The 22160-nt window shown below is 40.9% G+C and overlaps 1 protein-coding gene across 2 annotated transcripts in view; it reads right to left on the bottom strand.

The window, feature by feature from the left end:
• Positions 1–1638: 1638 nt before the first annotated feature.
• The window catches only part of fibcd1b (fibrinogen C domain containing 1b), a 364858-nt gene continuing 344336 nt past the window's right edge, over positions 1639–22160 (bottom strand). For both annotated transcript variants that reach the window (XM_061907987.1, XM_061907988.1), the window contains 2 exons: positions 7305–7484; positions 1639–2104 (listed from right to left, as the gene is read on the bottom strand). In XM_061907987.1, the coding sequence (XP_061763971.1) occupies positions 1839–2104; positions 7305–7484 (446 nt within the window). In that variant the 3' untranslated portion in view covers positions 1639–1838. The remainder of the gene's footprint in view (positions 2105–7304; positions 7485–22160) is intronic.

Raw genomic sequence — 22160 nt, 5'->3', positions numbered from 1 at the left:
TGCACATTTGCAAACTGGTCTTGTACACACACACTCACGCAAACACACACAATCAGAGTCCAGCCGCTTCCTTTTGAGTGGCTTTACGTGTTTTCAGTTTGGTTGACGTTCGTTGCATCCTAACGGCATAAAAAAACATCAGCCTTGAGGGTGTGTGTGTGTGTGTGTGTGTGTGTGTTCTGGCAATGCTGACTTAATGGGGACATGGCTCTGTTTACACACCTTTAGGGGACTTCAGACGGTATGGGGACCAAAAAACAGGAAAACTTTTTAAATGATAGTCAGATCCATTCTGAAGATGCCTAAGGGTTTTTTTTAAGCTTCGGCCCTTAAAACATGTTTACTGGTTAGTTTGAGTGAGAGACATTTGCACAGCAGCCCCCTCATCCGGGTGTAGCTGGTACATTTAAGTGGTGAAACTTCTTATAAGAGGACAGCTGTAGTGCTGTATTCTGGGGATCATGTCATATTTAAATGAACTTTTTTATTTTTATTTTTAAATGGTCCTCAGTAGTCACGTACAAATGTGTGTGAATTATGCCAAATTATTTCAATTGGGTCCCCATGAGCCATATTAACTCTTTTTTCCCCAGGGTCCCCAGTAAGTATGAACAGCACATTACTTCATCAATCCAGAGATTTAAAGACGTGTATGAGCTAACTGGGCAGTGGCCATTTTACCTCATTTTTTTTAAAGCCTCCACAACCTGTAGGAAGGATGGTCCCCACAAGTTCTGATCAAAAACTTGTGTGTGTGTTTGTGTGTGTTGGGGCATGGGGAGCGGGGGGGCCAGTTTTATCATGGAAAACGCCTGTGTGCTTTAAGGGGGGGTGAAGAAGGAGCGCAGGAATAAAAGTCCTCCATGGCAAACTTTACAGGATGCTACACTCCCCTCGGCCACTAGGGGGGTGGGGGAGGAACTTGAGCAGCCATGCAGAGTCTTTCTGAAACCAGAGCCGCAATCTTGCAAAAAAATCCGGCGCTCGGGGGACGACAAACTCCAGGTTTCGTCCACTTTTTGTCCTCCGCTTTATCCTTACTCGTTTTTTCTCCTCCTCCTCTTCCTCCTCGCGTGTGCTTTGAGTTTGTAGCGTCGTAAGAAAAACAGTGGCATGCTGTAAAAGTCGTACACGCTGTACAGGAAAATTTACACTTTTTTGTTGTTTTTTTTTAAAGCTTCTGGTACATCCAAAGAAATCATCGAATAATTCACCGACGGAAATAAAAAGACGTAGAATTTTTCAATTGCAATGTCTTTTTGTTTTTTTCTATATATAATATTCTTTTTCTTTATATATATGTATATATATATTATTATTGTCTTTTTTTTTCCATTTGTATGAACACATGATTGGAATCTTCTTGGGGAGATGTCTTAATTTGCATGGATAGCCGGGGAAGAAAAGAAAGAAAAAAAAAAAGATGTTTGCGTTAACTCACACGTGTAGGTCGACAACACAAAGAGAGGCTACGGTGCATAAAAAGTGCTGAGTTGGCGTCTGTGGCGGGCTGCAAGTTGGAGCGGCGAGATCTTCCTTTTTTAAAAATTTTTTTTAGCTCTGCCTCACCTGGTTCCGCTCCACTTCCTGCCACTCTTACGCTCGTTATCGGGACGCCAAATGTTGAGGCAGGGTGTCAGCTCTGGAAAATGGTGCGAGTGAGAGGTCGTCCGAGCGCGATGATCGGATTGGTTTGCGCCACAGGATGGGGATTCGTCCCCCAAAAAAATTTAATAAATGGACTCTTGCGCTGATCGAGCAGCTCCACGTAAAGAAAAGGGGCGGAGCAAAAAAAGCAGAATTTAAAAACTTAAATAAAAATTCCCGCTCCTGTGTTTTCATTTGCTCTCCGGGTCGCGCGTGGGCCGTATCTTCATCTCGGAGAATTTGAGCGAGTACTGCCAGCCCGTCCACGAGGACCACTCGATGCCGTCAGCGTAGGACGTGTGCTGCCCGCGCAGGTACTGGCCGTTCAGGTTGGACGTGTGGCAGTTGCGGTACCACCAGGCGCCGTGGTAGAAAGAGGCGCAGTTGTTCTCCGAGTGGTCGTTGTCGCGGTCCTTGGTGGTGAACTTCATGCCGTTGTGCTTCAGGAGGGAGTCGCCTGCGGTGGTCACACAACAAATAAGTATTTACTATAATTTTGTGACTAAAAGTGGTGGAAATATTACTATTATACATCATTTTCTGGACCATAGGGCGCACCGGATGAATGGTCTATTTTGGATCTTTTTTCTAAAGTTATTTGGGTGAATAATGTAAACTCACCACACCGGTATGTTTTAGCGCTTTCATGGCGAGTTTACTGATGGATATAAGTAAGAACTTTGCACTACTTTATATTAGAAATGCCAACAGTGGAGGATGAATGTCCCATAACAAGAAGATAGAGAAAAATAGAAGCTTATCGACTACAAAGGCAGACGCGCGGAAATTTTCAGGGCTTATGCAGATCCCAAATACAGATCAGCAAGTACCAGAAGGTAAGAAAAGTTGCTTTTGCATAATATTGCGAAACAAGACGCCAGATAATATGTCTTACCTTATACACAGAACATAATAATACCCCTACGTTTAATGCGACGACAATCCATCAAGCGGTGTGGCTTCATAGCTTACCAAAGTCGTACTTAAAACATTTTGATGGATTTTTGAGTGCCGTGTGTAATGTTCTATATTTCCAATGGAACATATAAAATGTTAGTGTTGTTTACTTTGAGTCATATCGCCATCATAGTGGAGTCGACACTTATCTCTTATGTTTGACTGCCATCTACTAGTCACACTTGTCATTACACCATGTACCAAATAAAATTCCTTTGAGGTGGGTAAGAAAAACCACAATTATTCTGTACATTAGACGCACCGGGTTGAGTTTTGAGGGGAAAAAAAGGATAATAAGGATGAATATGTCTATTTTTGATCTTTTTTCTAAAGTTATTTGGGTGAATAATGTAAACTCACCACACCGGTATGTTTTAGCGCTTTCATGGCGAGTTTACTGATGGATATAAGTAAGAACTTTGCACTACTTTATATTAGAAATGCCAACAGTGGAGGATGAATGTCCCATAACAAGAAGATAGAGAAAAATAGAAGCTTATCGACTACAAAGGCAGACGCGCGGAAATTTTCAGGGCTTATGCAGATCCCAAATACAGATCAGCAAGTACCAGAAGGTAAGAAAAGTTGCTTTTGCATAATATTGCGAAACAACACGCCAGATAATATGTCTTACCTTATACACAGAACATAATAATACCCCTACGTTTAATGCGACGACAATCCATCAAGTGGTGTGGCTTCATAGCTTACCAAAGTCGTACTTAAAACATTTTGATGGATTTTTGAGTGCCGTGTGTAATGTTCTATATTTCCAATGGAACATATAAAATGTTAGTGTTGTTTACTTTGAGTCATATCGCCATCATAGTGGAGTCGACACTTATCTCTTATGTTTGACTGCCATCTACTAGTCACACTTGTCATTACACCATTTACCAAATAAAATTCCTTTGAGGTGGGTAAGAAAAACCCCAATTATTCTGTACATTAGACGCACCGGGTTGAGTTTTGAGGGGAAAAAAAGGATAATAAGGATGAATATGTCTATTTTTGATCTTTTTTCTAAAGTTATTTGGGTGAATAATTAAACTCACCACACCGGTATGTTTTAGCGCTTTCATGGCGAGTTTACTGATGGATATAAGTAAGAACTTTGCACTACTTTATATTAGAAATGGCAAGAGTGGAGGAAGAATGTCCAATAACAAGATGATAGAGAAAAAGAAGAAGCTTATCAACTACAAAGGCGGATGCGCGGAAATATTCAGAGCTTATGCAGATCCCAAATACAGATCAGCAAGTACCAGAAGGTAAGAAAAGTTGCTTTTGCATAATATTGCGAAACAAGACGCCAGATAATATGTCTTACCTTATACACAGAACATAATAATACTCCTACGTTTAATGCGACGACAATCCATCAAGCGGTGCGGCTTCATAGCTTACCAAAGTCGTGCTTAAAACATTTTGATGGATTTTTGAGCGCCGTGTGTAATGTTCAATATTTCCAATGGAACATATAAAATGTTAGTGTTGTTTACTTTGAGTCATACCGCCATCATAGTGGAGTCGACACTTATCTCTTATGTTTGACTGCCATCTACTGGTCACACTTGTCATTACACCATGTACCAAATAAAATTGCTTTGAGGTGGGTAAGCAAAACCAGAATTATTCTGTACATTAGACTCACCGGGTCGAGTTTTGAGGGAAAAAAAAGGATAATAAGGATGAATATGTCTTTTTTTAATCTTTTTTCTAAAGTTATTTGGATGAATAATGTAAACTCACCACACCGGTATGTTTTAGCGCTTTCATGGCGAGTTTACTAACAGATATAAGTAAGAACTTTACACTACTTTAAAGTAGAAATGGCTACAGTGGAGGATGAATGTCCCATAACAAGAAGATAGAGGAAAAGAAGAAGCTTATCGACTAAGGTGTCGGTACGGACTACAAAGGCAGATGTGTGTAATTTTTCAGGATTTATGCAGATCCCAAATACACATCAGCAGGTTCCAGAAGGTAAGAAAAGTTGTTTTTGCATAATATTGCGAAACAATATGCCATATAATATGTCTTACCTTATACACACACCACAATAATACTCCTATGTTTAATGCGGCTTCATAGTTTACCAAAGTCGTACTAAAATATTTAGATAGATTTTTGAGCGCCGTGTGTAATGTTTTATATTCCATGGAACATATAAAATGATGGTGTTGTTAACTTTGAGTCATATCGCCATCATGGTGGAGTCGACACTTATCTCTTATGTTTGACTGCCATCTACTAGTCACACTTGTCATTACATCATGTACCAAATAAAAATTTCTTCGGGGTTCGTAAGCAAAACCAAAATTATTCTGTACATTAGACGCACCGGTAAATAAGGAGTTTTGAGGGAAAAAAAGGATAATAAGGATGAATATGTTAAATGGAACGCACATGGCTATGGTTTTTTTTTATTTTCCTTAATTGTGATTTTTTCAAAACAATCAGCATTTGAGGCTGCATGTTTTGTTTTGTTTTTCAAAATAAAATTAAGATTTTTTTCAAAATGTACCCAGGCTCGGCAACATTTTTAAAGTAATGATTATTATTACCATTACATAACAAATAGGTATTTACTATTATTATGTGATTACAAATGGTGGAAATATTACTGTTCTACATAATTTTTCCAGACCATAGGGCGCACCGTATTATAAGGCGCAGTGGTGGTACCACAAAAAAAGGGGGACGGGGAGGAGGGGGAGGGGGGGGTCCCACATCTGCGGTCCTTTCCAAGGTTTCGAATTGTCCCATTAAGTTGAGTTTTTCCTTGTCCCGATGTCGGACTTGAGCCGAGGATGTCGTCGTGGCTTGTGCAGCCCTTTGAGACGCTCATGATTTAGGGCTGTATAAATAAACATTGATTGATCTGACGTTTATTTTTGTAATATTATGCAAAACCGACTTTTCCTACCCATTGGTCCCTGCTGGTGTGTATTTGGGATCTGCATAAGTCTTGAGAATTTGTGCGCGTCCGCCATTGTAGTCAGTCTTTAAAACATCATCCATGCAACATTTGGACCAAAGAACCACCATTACAGTTTTTTAAATGTAGACGGATATAGCTCGGTTGGGTAGAGCGGCCGTGCCAGCAACTTGAGGGTTCCGGGTTTGATCCCCGCTTACGCCATCCTAGTCACTGCCGTTGTGTCTTTGGGCAAGACGCTTTACCCACCTGCTCCCAGTGCCATCCACACGGGTTCAAATGTAACTTAGATATTGGGTTTCACTATGCAAAAGCGCTTTGAGTCACTAGAGAAAAGTGCTATATAAATATAACATAGAAAAAAATGTAGACAAAAACAACATATGACCGCTTTAGTGTGCCCTATGGTGGAAAAAAATACTAATACTAAAAAAAAATACTAAAAAATAAATAAAATAATAGTAAAGAAAGCTTTTGTTTTGTAACTGCAGCAAGTTTAGTTAGGTGAGTGGGGCAAAAAAGTATTTAGTCAGCCACCGACTGTGCAAGTTCTCCCACTTAAAATGATGACAGAGGTCTGTAATTTTCATCATAGGTACACTTCAACTGTGAGAGACAGAATGTGAAAAAAAAATCCAGGAATTCAAATTGTAGGAATTTTGAAGAATTAATTTGTAAATCTTGGTGGAAAATAAGTATTTGGTCCAGCATTCAGAGCTCTCACTGATGGAAGGAGGTTTTGGCTCAAAATCTCACGATACATGGCACAATTCACTCTTTCCTTAACACGGATCAGTCGTCCTGTCCCCTTAGCAGAAAAACAGCCCCAAAGCATGATGTTTCCACCCCCATGCTTCACAGTAGGTATGGTGTTCTTGGGATGCAACTCAGTATTCTTCTTCCTCCAAACACGACGAGTTGAGTTTGTACCAAAAATGTCTATTTTGGTTTCATCTGATCGCATGACATTCTCCCAATCCTCTGCTGTATCATCCATGTCTCCATTTTGGTATAAACTCAACTCGTCGTGTTTGGAGGAAGAAGGATACTGAGTTGCATCCCAAGAACACTATGCCTACTGTAAAGCATGGGCGTGGAAACATCATGCTTTGGGGCTGTTTTTCTGCTAAGGGGACAGGGCGATCGATCCGGGTTAAGGAAATAATAAATGGGGCCAAGTATCGTGAGATTTCGAGCCAAAACCTCCTTCCATCAGTGAGAGTTTTGATTGGTTATTTTCCACCATAATAGACAAATAAATTCTTTAAAATTCCTACAAAGTGAATTCCTGGATTTTTTTTTCTTATTCTGTCCCTCACAGTTGAAGTGTACCTATGATGAAAATTACAGACCTCTGTCATCATTTTAAGTGGGAGAACTTGCACAATCTGAATACTTTTTTTGCCCCACTGTATTTACTTTCATTCATTCACCTACTTTTCCCCCTGCAGTCCATCCTTCACATCTGTCCCCATTCCCTCCAAAAAGCCATCCTCCCTGAAGGTTCTGCAAATTGCTTTTTTTTTCTCCTCTCCCTTTTCTCAGGGTTTTGTTTACGCTGTCAATTAGAATGCAGTAATCTAGACACGGTGGTGTGAGGCGAGGCAGCTTGCATTTAATATGCCGGAATCCATCTCAGGCAGGTCAATGTATGCAAACACCGGCGTCTTAGCTGCGTCTTGAAGGCGTAATATCTAATTATATGATGATTTATTTAAAAAATGCGGCGTGGTTTTCGCGCTTTGCACAGCGAGAGTACCTGCGTTGCCCGAGTAGTCGCCCACGGTCAGCGGGTAGCCGTCGTCGTCCGGGTCCACCGAGAAGAGGCCCACGCCAAAAGTGCCGTACTGGGCGTAGGCCGTGCCGTTCTCAAAGTCCTCCAGGTCGATACGCAGCTCGTAGTTGCCCTGGATGGACAGGGCGTGGATCTGCTTGAGACCTGCGAACGGGGGCAAGAAAGGGATTTTTTTTTAAAATGCACCAAAAATAGCACAGGTGTCAGAAATAAAAAGTGTTTTGGTCCCCCTAGCTGCTAACCACAGTCCCAGCTGCCTAATTAACAGACTCGAAGTTAACTTCTCCCGAAAAGTGGGAGAGACCATAAAACTTAAGCAAAGGTGTAAAAATGCTAAATAATGATGTGCCTCGATCCAAGGCTGCAGGGTAGAGGACTTTTGTCTCTCAAGGTGCAAATCTAGACTAATGGACTCTTTAATGGACTCCCGTACTTGTTTGGGTCCTGAAAGCAGGGAAGTCGGAACGAGTGTGTACAGTGAAGTGAATTGTGAATTATATTTATATAGCGCTTTTCTCAAGTGACTCAAAGCGCTTTACATAGTGAAACCCAATATCTAAGTTACATTTTTAAACCAGGGTGGGTGGCACTGGGAGCAGGTGGGTAAAGTGCCTTGCCCAAGGACACAACAGCAGTGACTAGGATGGCAGAAGCGGGGATTGAACCTGCAACCCCCAAGTTGCTGGCACGGCTGATCTACCAACCGAGCTATACTGTCCCAAGGTCAGTATAGCTGTGCCGGTCTCCTTTTGTCTCTCAAGGTGCAAATCTAGACTAATGGACTCATTAATGGACTCCCTTTGTAGCATTCTCAGGACCCAAACAAGTACGAAAGCAGGGAAGTCGGCACGAGTGTGTACAGTGGGGCAAAAAAAGTATTTAGTCAGCCACCGATTGTGCAAGTTCTCCCGCTTAAAATGATGACAGAGGTCTGTAATTTTCATCATAGGTACACTTCAACTGTGAGAGACAGAATGGGAAAAAATAAATCCAGGAATTCACATTGTAGGAATTTTATTTGTAAATTATGGTGGAAAATAAGTATTTGGTCAACCATTCAAAGCTCTCACTGATGGAAGGAGGTTTTGGGCTCAAAATCTCACGATACATGGCTCCATTCATTCTTTCCTTAACACGGATCAGTCATCCTGTCTCCTTAGCAGAAAAACAGCCCCGAAGCATGATGTTTCCACCCCCATGCTTCACAGTAGATATGGTGTTCTTGGGATGCAACTCAGTATTCTTCTTCCTCCAAACACGACGAGTTGAGTTTACACCAAAAAGTTCTATTTTTGTTTCATCTGACCACATGATATTCTCCCATGTGCTCTCTGGCAAACTTCAGACGGGCCTGGACATGAACTAGCTTAAGCAGGGGGACACGTCTGGCACTGCAGGATTTAATTCCTTGTCGGCGTAGTGTGTTACTGATGGTGACCTTTGTTACTTTGGTCCCAGGTCTCTGCAGGTCATTCACCAGGTCCCCCCGTGTGGTTCTGGGATTTTTGCTCACCGTTCTCATGATCATTTTGACCCCACGGGATGAGATCTTGCGTGGAGCCCCAGATCCCAGATCGAGGGAGATTATCAGTGGTCTTGTATGGCTTCCATTTTCTGATAATTGCTCCCACAGTTGATTTTTTTCACACCAAGCTGCTTGCCTATTGTAGATTCACTCTTCCCAGTCTGGTGCAGGTCTACAATTCTTTTCCTGGTGTCCTTCGACAGCACTTTGGTCTTGGCCATAGTGGAATTTGGAGTCTGACTGTTTGAGGTTGTGGATAGGTGTCTTTTATACAGATAACGAGTTCAAACAGGTTCCATTAATACAGGTAACCAGTGGAGGACAGAAGAGCTTCTTAAAGAAGAAGTTACAGGTCTGTGAGAGCCAGAGATCTTCCTTGTTTGAAGTGACCAAATACTTATTTTCCGCCATGATTTACAAATACACTCTTTAAAATTCCTACAATGCGAAGTGTACCTATGATGAAAAATTACAGACCTCTGTCATCATTTTAAGTGGGATAACTTGCACAATTGCCCCACTTTATATCGTAAAATGTTGGACATTCCACGCTGTTGTAACACATGGCTTTGGCATCGTCTTGCTGAAATAAGCAGGGGCGTCCATGATAACGTTGCTTGGATGGCAACATGTGTTGCTCCAAAACATTGTCACAGGGGCATTTTTACCACTGTGTTACATGGCCTTTCCTTTTAACAACACTGAGTAAACGTTTGGGAACTGAGGAGACCAATTTTTGAAACTTTTCAGGTGGAATTTTTTACCATTCTTGCTTGATGTATGACTTAAGTTGTTCAACAGTATTTTAGGCTTTATAATGTGCCACAAATTTTCAATGGGACACAGGTCTGGACTAGAGGCAGGCCAGTCTAGTACCCGCACTCTTTTACTATGAAGCCATGCTGTTGTTACATGTGGCTTTGGCATCGTTTTGCTGAAATAAGCAGGGGCGTCCATGATAACGTTGCTTGGATGGCAACATGTGTTGCTCCAAAATTGTCAGAGGGGCATTTTTACCACTGTGTTACATGGCCTTTCCTTTTATCAACACTCAGTAAACGGTTGGGAACTGAGGAGACCAATTTTTGAAGCTTTTCAGGTGGAATTCTTTCCCATTCTTGCTTGATGTATAACTTAAGTTGTTCAACAGTATTTTAGGCTTTATAATGTGCCACAAATTTTCAATGGGACACAGGTCTGGACTAGAGGCAAGTAAGTCTAGTACCCGCACTCTTTTACTATGAAGCCACGCTGTTGTAACACGTGGCTTTGGCGTCGTCTTGCTGAAATAAGCATGGGCGTCCATGATAACGTTGCTTGGATGTCAACCTGTGTTGCTCCAAAACATTGTCACAGGGGCATTTTTACCACTATGTTACATGGCCTTACCTTTTAACAACACTCAGTAAACGTTTGGGAACTGAGGAGACCAATTTTTGAAGCTTTTCTGGTGGAATTCTTTCCCATTCTTGCTTGATGTACAACTTAAGTTGTTCAACAGTATTTCAGGGATTTTCGGCTTTATAATGTCCATCCCATCCATTTTCTACCGCTTATTCCCTTTTGGGGTCGCGGGGGGCGCTGGCGCCTATCTCAGCTGCAATCGGGCGGAAGGCGGGGTACACCCTGGACAAGTCGCCACCTCATCGCAGGGCCAACACAGATAGACAGACAACATTCACACTCACATTCACACACTAGGGCCAATTTAGTGTTGCCAATCAACCTATCCCCAGGTGCATGTCTTTGGAAGTGGGAGGAAGCCGGAGTACCCGGAGGGAACCCACGCATTCACGGGGAGAACATGCAAACTCCACACAGAAAGATCCCGAGCCTGGATTTGAACCCAGGACTGCAGGAACTTCGTATTGTGAGGCAGACACACTAACCCCTCTGCCACCGTGAAGCCCGGCTTTATAATATGCCACACATTTTCAACGTGACACAGGTCTGGACCAGAGGCAGGCCAGTCTAGTACCTGCACTCTTTAACTATGAAGCTACGCTGTTGCAAGACATGGCTTTGGCATCGTCTTGCTGAAATAAGCAGGGGCGTCCATGATAACGTTGCTTGGATGGCAACATGTGTTGCTCCAAAACCTGTCACAAGGGCATTTTTACCACTCTTACATGGTCTTTTCTTTTAACAAAACTCAGTAAATGTTTGGGAACTGAGGAGACCAATTTTTGAAGCTTTTCAGGTGGAATTTTTGACCATTCTTGCTTGATGTATAACTTAAGTTGTTCAACAGTATTTTAGGGATTTTAGGCTTTATAATGTGCCACACATTTTCAACGTGACACAGGTCTGGACTAGAGGCAGGCCAGTCTTGTACCCGCACTCTTTGACTATGAAGCCACGTCGTTGTAACACGGGGCTTTGGCATCGTCTTGCTGAAATAATCAGGGGCGTCCATGATAACGTTTCTTAGATGGCAACATGTGTTGCTCCAAAACCTGTCACAGGGGCATTTTTACCACTGTGTTACATGGCCTTTTCTTTTAACAACATTCAGCAAATGTTTGGGAACTGAGGAGACCAATTTTACAAGCTTTTCAGGTGGAATTCTTTCCCATTCTTTCTTGATGTACAGCTTAAGTTGTTCAACAGTCCGGAGTCTCCTTTTGTGGTATTTTAGGCTTCATAATGTGCCACACATTTTCAACGGGAGACAGATCGGGACTACAGGCAGGCCAGTCTAGTACCTGCACTCTTTTACTATGAAGCCACGCTGTTGTAACACGTGGCTTGGCAATGTCTTGCTGAAACAAGCGTAACCAGTCAGGTACGTTTTTTTGATATTACTGGGGTAAATAAATCTGATCTATGGTATTTAAGTTTAATAGGAGGTGTAATTGCTACTCAGACGTGTAAGAAAACTCAATTTACGCTGTACTGGCTCACCTGCACTGGCTTCCTGTGCACTTAAGATGTGACTTTAAGGTTTTACTACTTATGTATAAAATACTACACGGTCTAGCTCCATCCTATCTTGCCGATTGTATTGTACCATATGTCCCGGCAAGAAATCTGCGTTCAAAGGACTCCGGCTTGTTAGTGATTCCCAAAGCCCAAAAAAAGTCTGCGGGCTATAGAGCGTTTTCCGTTCGGGCTCCAGTACTCTGGAATGCCCTCCCGGTAACAGTTCGAGATGCCACCTCAGTAGAAGCATTTAAGTCTCACCTTAAAACTCATTTGTATACTGTAGCCTTTAAATAGACTCCCTTTTTAGACCAGTTGATCTGCTGTTTCTTTTCTTTTTCTTCTATGTCCCACTCTCCCCTGTGGAGGGGGTCCGGTCCGATCCGGTGGCCATGTACTGCTTGCCTGTGTATCGGCTGGGGACATCTCTGCGCTGCTGGTCCGCCTCGACATCTCTGCGCTGCTGATCCGCCTCCGCTTGGGATGGTTTCCTGCTGGCTCCGCTGTGAACGGGACTCTCGCTGCTGAGTTGGACCCGCTTTGGACTGGACTCTCGCGACTGTGTTGGATCCATTGTGGATTGAACTTTCACAGTATCATGTTAGACCCGCTCGACATCCATTGCTTTCCTCCTCTCTAAGGTTCTCATAATCATTATTGTCACAGACGTCCCACTGGATCATTATTGTCACCGATGTCCCACTGGGTGTGAGTTTTTCTTGCCCTTATGTGGGCCTACCCAGGATGTCGGGGTGGTTTGTGCAGCCCTTTGAGACACTAGTGATTTAGGGCTATATAAGTAAACATTGATTGATTGATTGAATATAGCAACTAGACTGGACAGTATCATGATCTGGGAGACCAACAAGGGAGAACAAGAGTGTTTACAACTTAAAGGAAGACCGAACCAAGGAGAATAATACTTAAACACAAAAACACGGAATCCTAACGTATCATAAGAGATACACTCCGAAGGATAAACATCACAAACTGGGACAGGTGACACAAAACCTGATTGACTTTTGACACCTCTGTCCTCGAGCGTACATTTTTGTACTCCTCGGGGTAGAAACTCCACCTTAAAGGCCTACTGAAATGAGATGTTCTTATTTAAACGGGGATAGCAGGTCCATTCTATGTGTCATACTTGATCATTTCGCGATATTGCCATATTTTTGCTGAAAGGATTTAGTAGAGAACATTGACGATAAAGTTCGCAACTTTTGGTCGCTAATAAAAAAGCCTTGCCTGTACCGGAAGTAGCAGACGATGTGCGCGTGACGTCACGGGTTGTGGAGCTAATCACATCCACAAATTGTTTACAACCATGGCCACCAGCAGCTAGAGCGATTCGGACCAAGAAATCGACGACTTGCCCATTATTTTGAGCCAGGATGAAAGTTTCATGGATGAGGAAAGTGAGAGTGAAGGACTAGAAAAAAAAGACGAGGGTAGTGGGAACGATTCAGATGTTATTAGACACATTTACTAGAATAATTCTGGAAAATCCCTTATCTGCTTATTGTGTTACTAGTGTTTTAGTGAGATTATATGGTCGTACCTGTAGAACCTGAAAGTCGGAGGGGTGTGGCCACGGGTGTGGTGACCGCCAGTGTCGCCGAGGGAAGCCACGTTTCTTCTACGAGGCGAAAGCAGCCGGGCTGAGATTCTCCCCCCCCCCCCTCCTCCACGGTGTAAGCATTCCACGGTCGAGGGGCGGCCGGTGGTAGGAGGCAAGAGAGCCCGCAGCTGCATGAGTATTGATGCAAGCTCTCCGCTCATGTCCACGGCAACAGCCGACTTAATACCACCATTTTCTGCTGGTTGACATGTGGTATGGAACCATGTTCGCTTGACCGCTCCGTTCCATAATAAAGCTTCACCGTCATCTTTCGGGAATGTAGACAAGGAAACTCCGGCTGTATTTGTGTTGCTAAAGGCGGCAGCAATACACCGCTTCCCACCCACATCTTTCTTCTTTGACGTCTCCATTATTAATTGAACAAATTGCAAAAGATTCAGCAACATAGATGTCCAGAATACTGTGGAATTATGCGATCAAAGCAGGCGACTTAAGGCTGGGATCGGTGCTGCATCAAAATGTCCGCTACAATCCGCGACGTCACGCGCACGAGTCATCATACCGCGATGTTTTCAGCAGGATAATTTGCGCGAAATTTAAAATTGCAGCTTAGTAAACTAACCCGACCGTATTGGCATGTGTTGCAATGTTAATATTTCATCATTGATGTATAAACTATCAGACTAGGTGGTCGGTAGTAGTGGGTTTCAGTAGGCTTTTAAGGCTAATTGCTGGTCTCCGAAGTGCCGATTTGTACTTTTCCTCGGGCCGAAGATCAAGGGTACAGAAACAGAACCTTCCACTAATGGATGGTATAAGGAGAACAAAGTCGTTTGCTTCTTTCAGTGGGACTAAAAAGTCAAGTGTGACAGGAATGTCAAGCCACAAAAAAGGTACAAGGATCACGTACAAGCGTACACGCATGAGAGTCTTGGGGACGCGTGATTAGTCGGAACCGTCTCCGTGCTGATGGTGACATTCATTATTGGTTGGAGCCGACTCTCTGGCGGCTCCGCTTCACAACCGAATATGTCAAACCATCTTTGTCGTCGCTTCTCCATCTTGCAACGAGAGCAACAACCAAAGGATTTCTCCTGGAACACCTGCTGTGCCGGAGTGACGCTTCCCGGGGGGAGGGTTCCACCCCTCAAAAAAGCCGGAGGAACCTAACCCCGGGGTTCCTCAAACGCGACATCCAAGGCGGGAAAGGAAAACATCTCCTTGCGAGTTTGTTTGGTTCCAGCTTCTAAAAGAGCGGTGGGAAGCTGCCATTCGGAGGTGGATATCTCCATCAACTTTCATTCCTGTACCGCCAACAGCCACTAGGGGGGGCTTTACAGGTTATGTTTTATGACACAGGTGGCAAACTAACAGCCTGTCATTTTATGGGACATACGTACGTGCATACATACATAAATACATATGTGCATACAAACGTAAATACATGTGTGAATACATACGTACATACAAACATACATACGTACTTACATACATATCTGCATGCATACATACATACATATGTGCATACATACATACCTGCATGATTACATACATAAATGTGTGCATACATACGTACATACAAACATATGTGCATACCTACGTACATACACACATACGCACATACATATGTGCATACATACACACATATGTGCATACATACACACATACAAATGTGCATTGATACACACATACATATGTGCATACATACGTACATCCATACCTGCATACGTATAAACATACATAAGTGCATACATATGTGCATACATACGTACATACATGTGTGAATACAAACATACATACATACATATCTGCATGCATACGTACATACATATGTGCATACATACATACATACATACATATGTGCATACATACGTACATACAACCATACATACGTACATATATACATACATACGTACATACATATGTGCATTCATACGTACATACATACATACATACATACATACATACATACATACGTGCATACATACGTAAACACATATGTGCACACATACGTAAATACATGTGTGAATACATACGTACATAAAACATACATACATATCTGCATGCATACGTACATACGTGTGCATACATACGTACATAGAAACATACATACGTACATACATACATATGTGCATACATACGTACATACATACATATGTGCATACATACGTACATACAAACATACATACGTACATACATACATACGTGCATACATACGCACATACATGCGTGCATTCATACGTACATACATACGTGCATACATACGCACATATGTGCATACATACGTACATACATACATATGTGCATACATACATGTGTGCATACATACGTACATACAAACATACATACGTACACACATACATACGCACATACATTCGTGCATTCATACGTACATACATACATTCATACATACGCACATATGTGCATACATACGTACATACATACATATGTGCATACAGACGTACATACATACATATGTGCATACATACGTACATAAATACATACGTGCATACATACGTACATAAATACATACGTGCATACATACGTACATACATATGTGCATACATACACACATACATATGTGCATACATACGCACATACATATGTGCATACATACGCACATACATACGTGCATACATACGCACATACATATGTGCATACATACACACATATGTGCATACATACAGACATACAAATGTGCATTCATACGCACATACATACATGCATACATACACACATACATATGTGCATACATACACACATATGTGCATACATACACACATACAAATGTCCATTCATACGCACATACAAATGTGCATACATACACACATACATATGTGCATACATACGTACATCCATACCTGCATAGATACAAACATACATAAGTGCATACATATGTGCATACATACGTAAATACATACATGCGTACATAAAGGTTTTTGGAGACATTTTCCGCACTTAAAAGTAATTGGCCATTTTTCAAACTTCCACCATTTCCACATTTTTCAACCGATTCAATGCGAACTACCGTTTTTCCAAATTCAAAAAAATTCCAGGATTTTCCAGAATTCCTGTTTTTCCAAAGCCCTATTTCCACCCTTTTTTCTGCCGACTACTCCTTCCACATTTTTCAACGCATTTCAACCGTTCCACTGTCAAAACATTCCTCTTAATCAGGAGAAAATAACAAAGTTTTTATTTTTAACTGGAAAGGGGAGGGGGTCATAAACACCTGCTGCACTCAGTCATAAACAGTTTAAAGAAAATGTGCCTGGAGCGGTGTAAGGTTCTGCTCCCTCTCTGCTTTGTAGATCTCGGGTCATGACAAGGTCTTCCTGTGGCTTTCAATAGTTTAAAGAAACCGACACCTCCACGTCGCATCCCATCCCACACAGTGGAGGTTTACAAGCGACAAGGACAGCTTTTGTCTTCTCGCAGGGCAGCCTGAACTAACGGGAAAACAAGTTGTGCGATAACTTACATACAATTATTCTGACAGTACCTTGAAGGTAAAAAAAGCGCTATACAAGTATAACCCATTTACCAAAATGAAAAACATCAAAAATACCCGCCGCACGCTTTGCGGAGGAAAAAGTTTGGACACCCCCGGTCCAGGCCGAGCTCTCAATTCCTTTCTTCCGAAAGAAACTTCTCGCCGTCACACCGTTTAAAGCGCCGCGGATAAATCCGGAAAAGCGTCAGAAATAAGTTTTGCTGCCGTTTCCCTTTGAAAGAAAGTCGACGAGACACCCCAGGGAGCGCCACCCTGTGGAGTTATTTGACAAACTTCAAAAGACTTACGGCCTTTTCAGTTTCAGGAAAAAGAAAAAAAAAAATCCAGAGGAAAGATAGAACATAATAACACACACACACACACACACACACACACACACACACACACACACACACACACACACACACACACACACACACACACACACACACACACACTATTTATAAAACCTTGCAACTGTATTTACATAACTTTAATTCAGTCTCTAATTAAAGCCCCGGAGAATCCGTGCTCCGGTCTAATTTGGAATAATGAAGGAGCAGCACATGCGAAATAACAACAGAGACATCTCCGCTTCAATCCTAAACGCTCAGGTGTATCTCCTTGTTAATTAAACGCTATTGTTAAAAAATTAAAAAAAAAAAAATAACGGGGCCCCGGTCACACGAGGCGGATTTCGAGGCGTTTTGCCGGAGAATTACCGCGCTAAACGCTGATGGCTCCGCCGAGGGAGGCTCCCGGCTTTGCTGTTCGGCAGCGCCTGGCAGGAAGTGGAATAAATAAACATATGATAATAAAAAACAACAACTTGCGTCCTCGCACGGCCTGTGAAAGCCTTGATGGCCCTTATACTAATTAGTTCGCAGAAGGAGACGCTCTTTGTTGACTTCTTCTTAACGTCTCCAATAATCTTTTTTTCGATTTTTTTTACGGAGGACTGAAACCATGCATTGGCCTGTCGCCACCATCACGTCTGTATCTCACTACAGCCTGGGTGGGGCAATAGACTACAGACTGTGGTGAAGTAGGCCGGCTTCAGCGCTTGAAAAAGTCTACAATTTTTGGTTGTGTTTTCCACTCCGTATGCTGAGTGGCAGTATACGATATATATCTCGGTATTTTTTTCCGTAGTAGTAAAAACAAAACACAAAAGAGTCTTAGTTAGCTGAGAGACTGACTATGTCATTATTTTGACTTAGTAAATATTGACTTACTAAATATTGACATACCGTATTTCCTTGAATAGCCACCGGGGCGCTAATGAATTTAAAACCTCTTCTCACTCCTGCGCTTATTCAAAGCATGCGGTAAAAGTAAGCAGGCGCTAATAATTTTAAAACCTCTTCTCACCCCTGCGCTTACCAATGGCATTCAGTAAAAAATTGGTTGTGATAAAAAAAATAATTATAAAAAAATTATTCTGCGGCCGCGGCCCAGTGGTTGGGGACCACTGCTCTACAACATGTCACAATGCTATCTGCGTGCCGACCGGACGCATGCATTTCGCTGCTTCTCATACGAGATTGCAATGTATACTTGGTCAACAGCCATACCTTTTACACTGATGATTGTGATATAAACAACTTTAACACTCTTACTAATATCTGCCACACTCTGTGAACCCACACCAAACACATTTCGGGAGAACATAGGCTCTGTTACACATTATAAACGCAGAATAATAATTACCCACAATGCCATCCATCCATGACTCTTGGCTATATTACACACGCGCCCCCAACCCCGCCCACCTCAACCGACGCACGGAGAGGGGGCTGGGGGGGTTTGGTGCTAGCGGTGGTGTATAATATAGCCAAGAGTCATGGATGCATGGCATTGTGGGTAATTCTTATGTTGCATTTATAATGTGTTACAGAGCCGATGTTCTCCAAAAATGTGTTTGGTGTGGGTTCACAGAGTGTGGCACATATTAGTAAGAGGGTTAAAGTTGTTTTATATCACAACCATCAGTGTGATCTGTATGGCTGTGGAACAAGACCCCAGGTTTACACATAGTAAAAGCAAAAAATAACTCCTCTGCCTTTTTGAAAATGACGACAGGGGAAGCGTCACTCGTAACGTCACAAATTTGACCCGGCGGTAAAAGTAAGCATGCGCTAATAAATTTGGGGAGCGAGTTTGACCCGGCAGTAATTCAAGGAAAATACGGTACTTAGTATCACAGGTAACAGAAAAAATATCGATATATATATCATATACTGCCACTCAGCATACGGAGTGGAAAAAACAACAAAAATGTTTAGACTTTTTTTTAACCTGCTGAAGCCGGCCTACTTCACCACAGTCTGTAGTAAATTAAGCATGATGAGTTGAGCATATGTCAGCATGTGGCCACACTTTTAACTCTTTTTCAAACGCTTATTGCAAACACTTGTTACAGTAAGAAATAAAAAATAAATAATATATATATATATATATATATATATATATATATATATATTTAAGACTTTAGTATAGGCGGTGGTTCTTTGTTTTTAAGGCCTTAACAACAAAGTGCTGCGGGAAACCCCGCAGTCCGCATTAAGTGGAAATCCGGGGCGAGGCGGTCGGTCTTCATGAATATGCAGAATTTAGATACTGGGAGCGGAAGACGGAATTATAATTATTTAGCACACGCCATGTGATTTATCAATACTAATCACCGTTTATTTTGTGTTTTAATTAGCGCCTCTGAAAAGTATGTGCAATTTGACACTCTACGTATAAGTGTTATCATATTTGCATGGTCTGTCGGAAATAAAAAACAATAATCACATATTGTCTATTCAGCAACATGCTTTTATAATTTTACCAAGGCTGCAACTAACGACTATTCTGATAGCCAACTAGTCAACTATTACCGTAACGATTAGTCGGCTAATCAGATAATACATTTTAGGCATGTGCTTACTCACAACAAAAATGACTAATTTCTTATAATAATTATTTAGCACACGCCATGCGATTTATCAATACTGATCACCGTTTATTTAGTGTTTTAATTAGCGCCTCTGAAAAGTACGTGCAGTTTGACACTACGTGTGAGTGTTAACATATTTGCATGGTAGGTCAGATAAAAATAAAAAAAATCAGCAACATGCTTCTATAATTTTACTAGGGCTGCAACTAACGACTATTTTGATAGCCAACCAGTCAACTATTACCTTAACGATTAGTCGGCTAATCAGATAATACATTTTAGACATGTGCTTACTCACAACAAAAATGACTAATTTCTTATTATAATTATTTAGCACGCCCTGTGATTTATCAATACTAATCACAGTTTATTTAGTGTTTTAATTAGCACCTCTGAAAAGTACGTGCAATTTGACACTCTCTACGTGTAAGTGTTAACATATTTGCATGGTATGTCGGATAAAAATTAAAAAAATCAGCAACATCCTTTTATAATTTTACTAGGGCTGTAACTAATGACTCTTTTGATAGCCAACCAGTCAACTATTACCTTAACGATTAGTCGGCTAATCAGATAATAAATTTGAGGCATATGCTTACCCACAACAAAAATTATTAATTTCTTATAATAATTATTTAGCACACGCCATGTGATTTATCAATACTGATCACCGTATTTAGTGTTTTAATTAGCACCTCTGAAAAGAACGTGCAGTTTGACACTACGTGTGAATGTTAACATATTTGCATGGTATGTCATATAAAAATTTAAAAAATCAGCAACATGCTTCTATAATTTTACTAGGGCTGCAACTAACACATATTTTGATAGCCAACTAGTCAACTATTACCGTAACAATTAGTCGGCTAATCAGATAATAAATTTTAGACATGTGCTTACTCACAACAAAAATGACTAATTTCTTATTATAATTATTTAGCATGCCCTGTGATTTATCAATACTGATCACAGTTTATTTAGTGTTTTAATTAGCACCTCTGAAAAGTACGTGCAATTTGACACTCTCTCCGTGTAAGTGTTAACATATTTGCATGGTATGTCGGATAAAAATTTAAAAAATCAGCAACATCCTTTTATAATTTTACTAGGGCTGTAACTAATGACTCTTTTGATAGCCAACCAGTCAACTATTACCTTAACGATTAGTTGGCTAATCAGATAATAAATTTGAGGCATATGCTTACCCACAACAAAAATTATTAATTTCTTATAATAATTATTTAGCACACGCCATGTGATTTATCAATACTGATCACCGTATTTAGTGTTTTAATTAGCACCTCTGAAAAGCACGTGCAGTTTGACACTACGTGTGAATGTTAACATATTTGCATGGTATGTCAGATAAAAATTTAAAAAATCAGCAACATGCTTCTATAATTTTACTAGGGCTGCAACTAACACATATTTTGAAAGCCAACTAGTCAACTATTACCGTAACGATTAGTCGGCTAATCAGATAATACATTTTAGGAATGTGCTTAAAAACAACAAAAATGACTAATTTCTTATAATAATTATTTATTACACGCCATGTGATTTATCAATACTGATCACCGTTTATTTAGTGTTTCAATTAGCGCCTCTGAAAAGTACGTGCAATTTGACACTCTACGTATAAGTGTTAACATATTTGCATGGTCAGTCGGAAATAAAAAACAATAATCACATATTGTCTATTCAGCAACATGCTTTTATAATTTTACTAAGGCTGCAACTAACGACTATTCTGATAGCCAACTGGTCAAATATTACCTAAACGATTAGTCGGCAAATCAGATAATACATTTTAGGCATGTGCTTACTCACAACAAAAATGACTAATTTCTTATAATAATTATTTAGCACACGCCATGTGATTTATCAATACTGATCACCGTTTATTTAGTGTTTTAATTAGCGCGTCTGAAAAGTATGTGCAGTTTGACACTACGTGTGAGTGTTAACATATTTGCATGGTATGTCACATAAAAATAAAAATAAATCAGCAACATCCTTTTATAATTTTACTAGGGCTGCAACTAACAACTATTTTGATAGCCAACTAGTCAACTATTACCTTAACGATTAGTCGGCTAATCAGATAATACATTTTAGGCATGTGCTTACTCACAACAAAAATGACTAATTTCTTATAATAATTATTTAGCACACGCCATGCGATTTATCACTACTGATCACCGTTTATTTAGTGTTTTAATTAGCGCCTCTGAAAAGTACGTCCAATTTGACACGTGTGAGTGTTAACATATTTGCATGGTATGTCACATAAAAATTTTATAAAATCAGCAACATCCTTTTACAATTTTACTAGGGCTGCAACTAACAATTATTTT

The sequence above is a fragment of the Nerophis ophidion genome, linkage group LG08 (genome assembly GCF_033978795.1).
Source record: "Nerophis ophidion isolate RoL-2023_Sa linkage group LG08, RoL_Noph_v1.0, whole genome shotgun sequence".
Lineage (NCBI taxonomy): Eukaryota > Metazoa > Chordata > Actinopteri > Syngnathiformes > Syngnathidae > Nerophis > Nerophis ophidion.
Note: the sequence above shows the minus strand (reverse complement) of the source record. Positions and strands in the feature narration are given on the sequence as shown.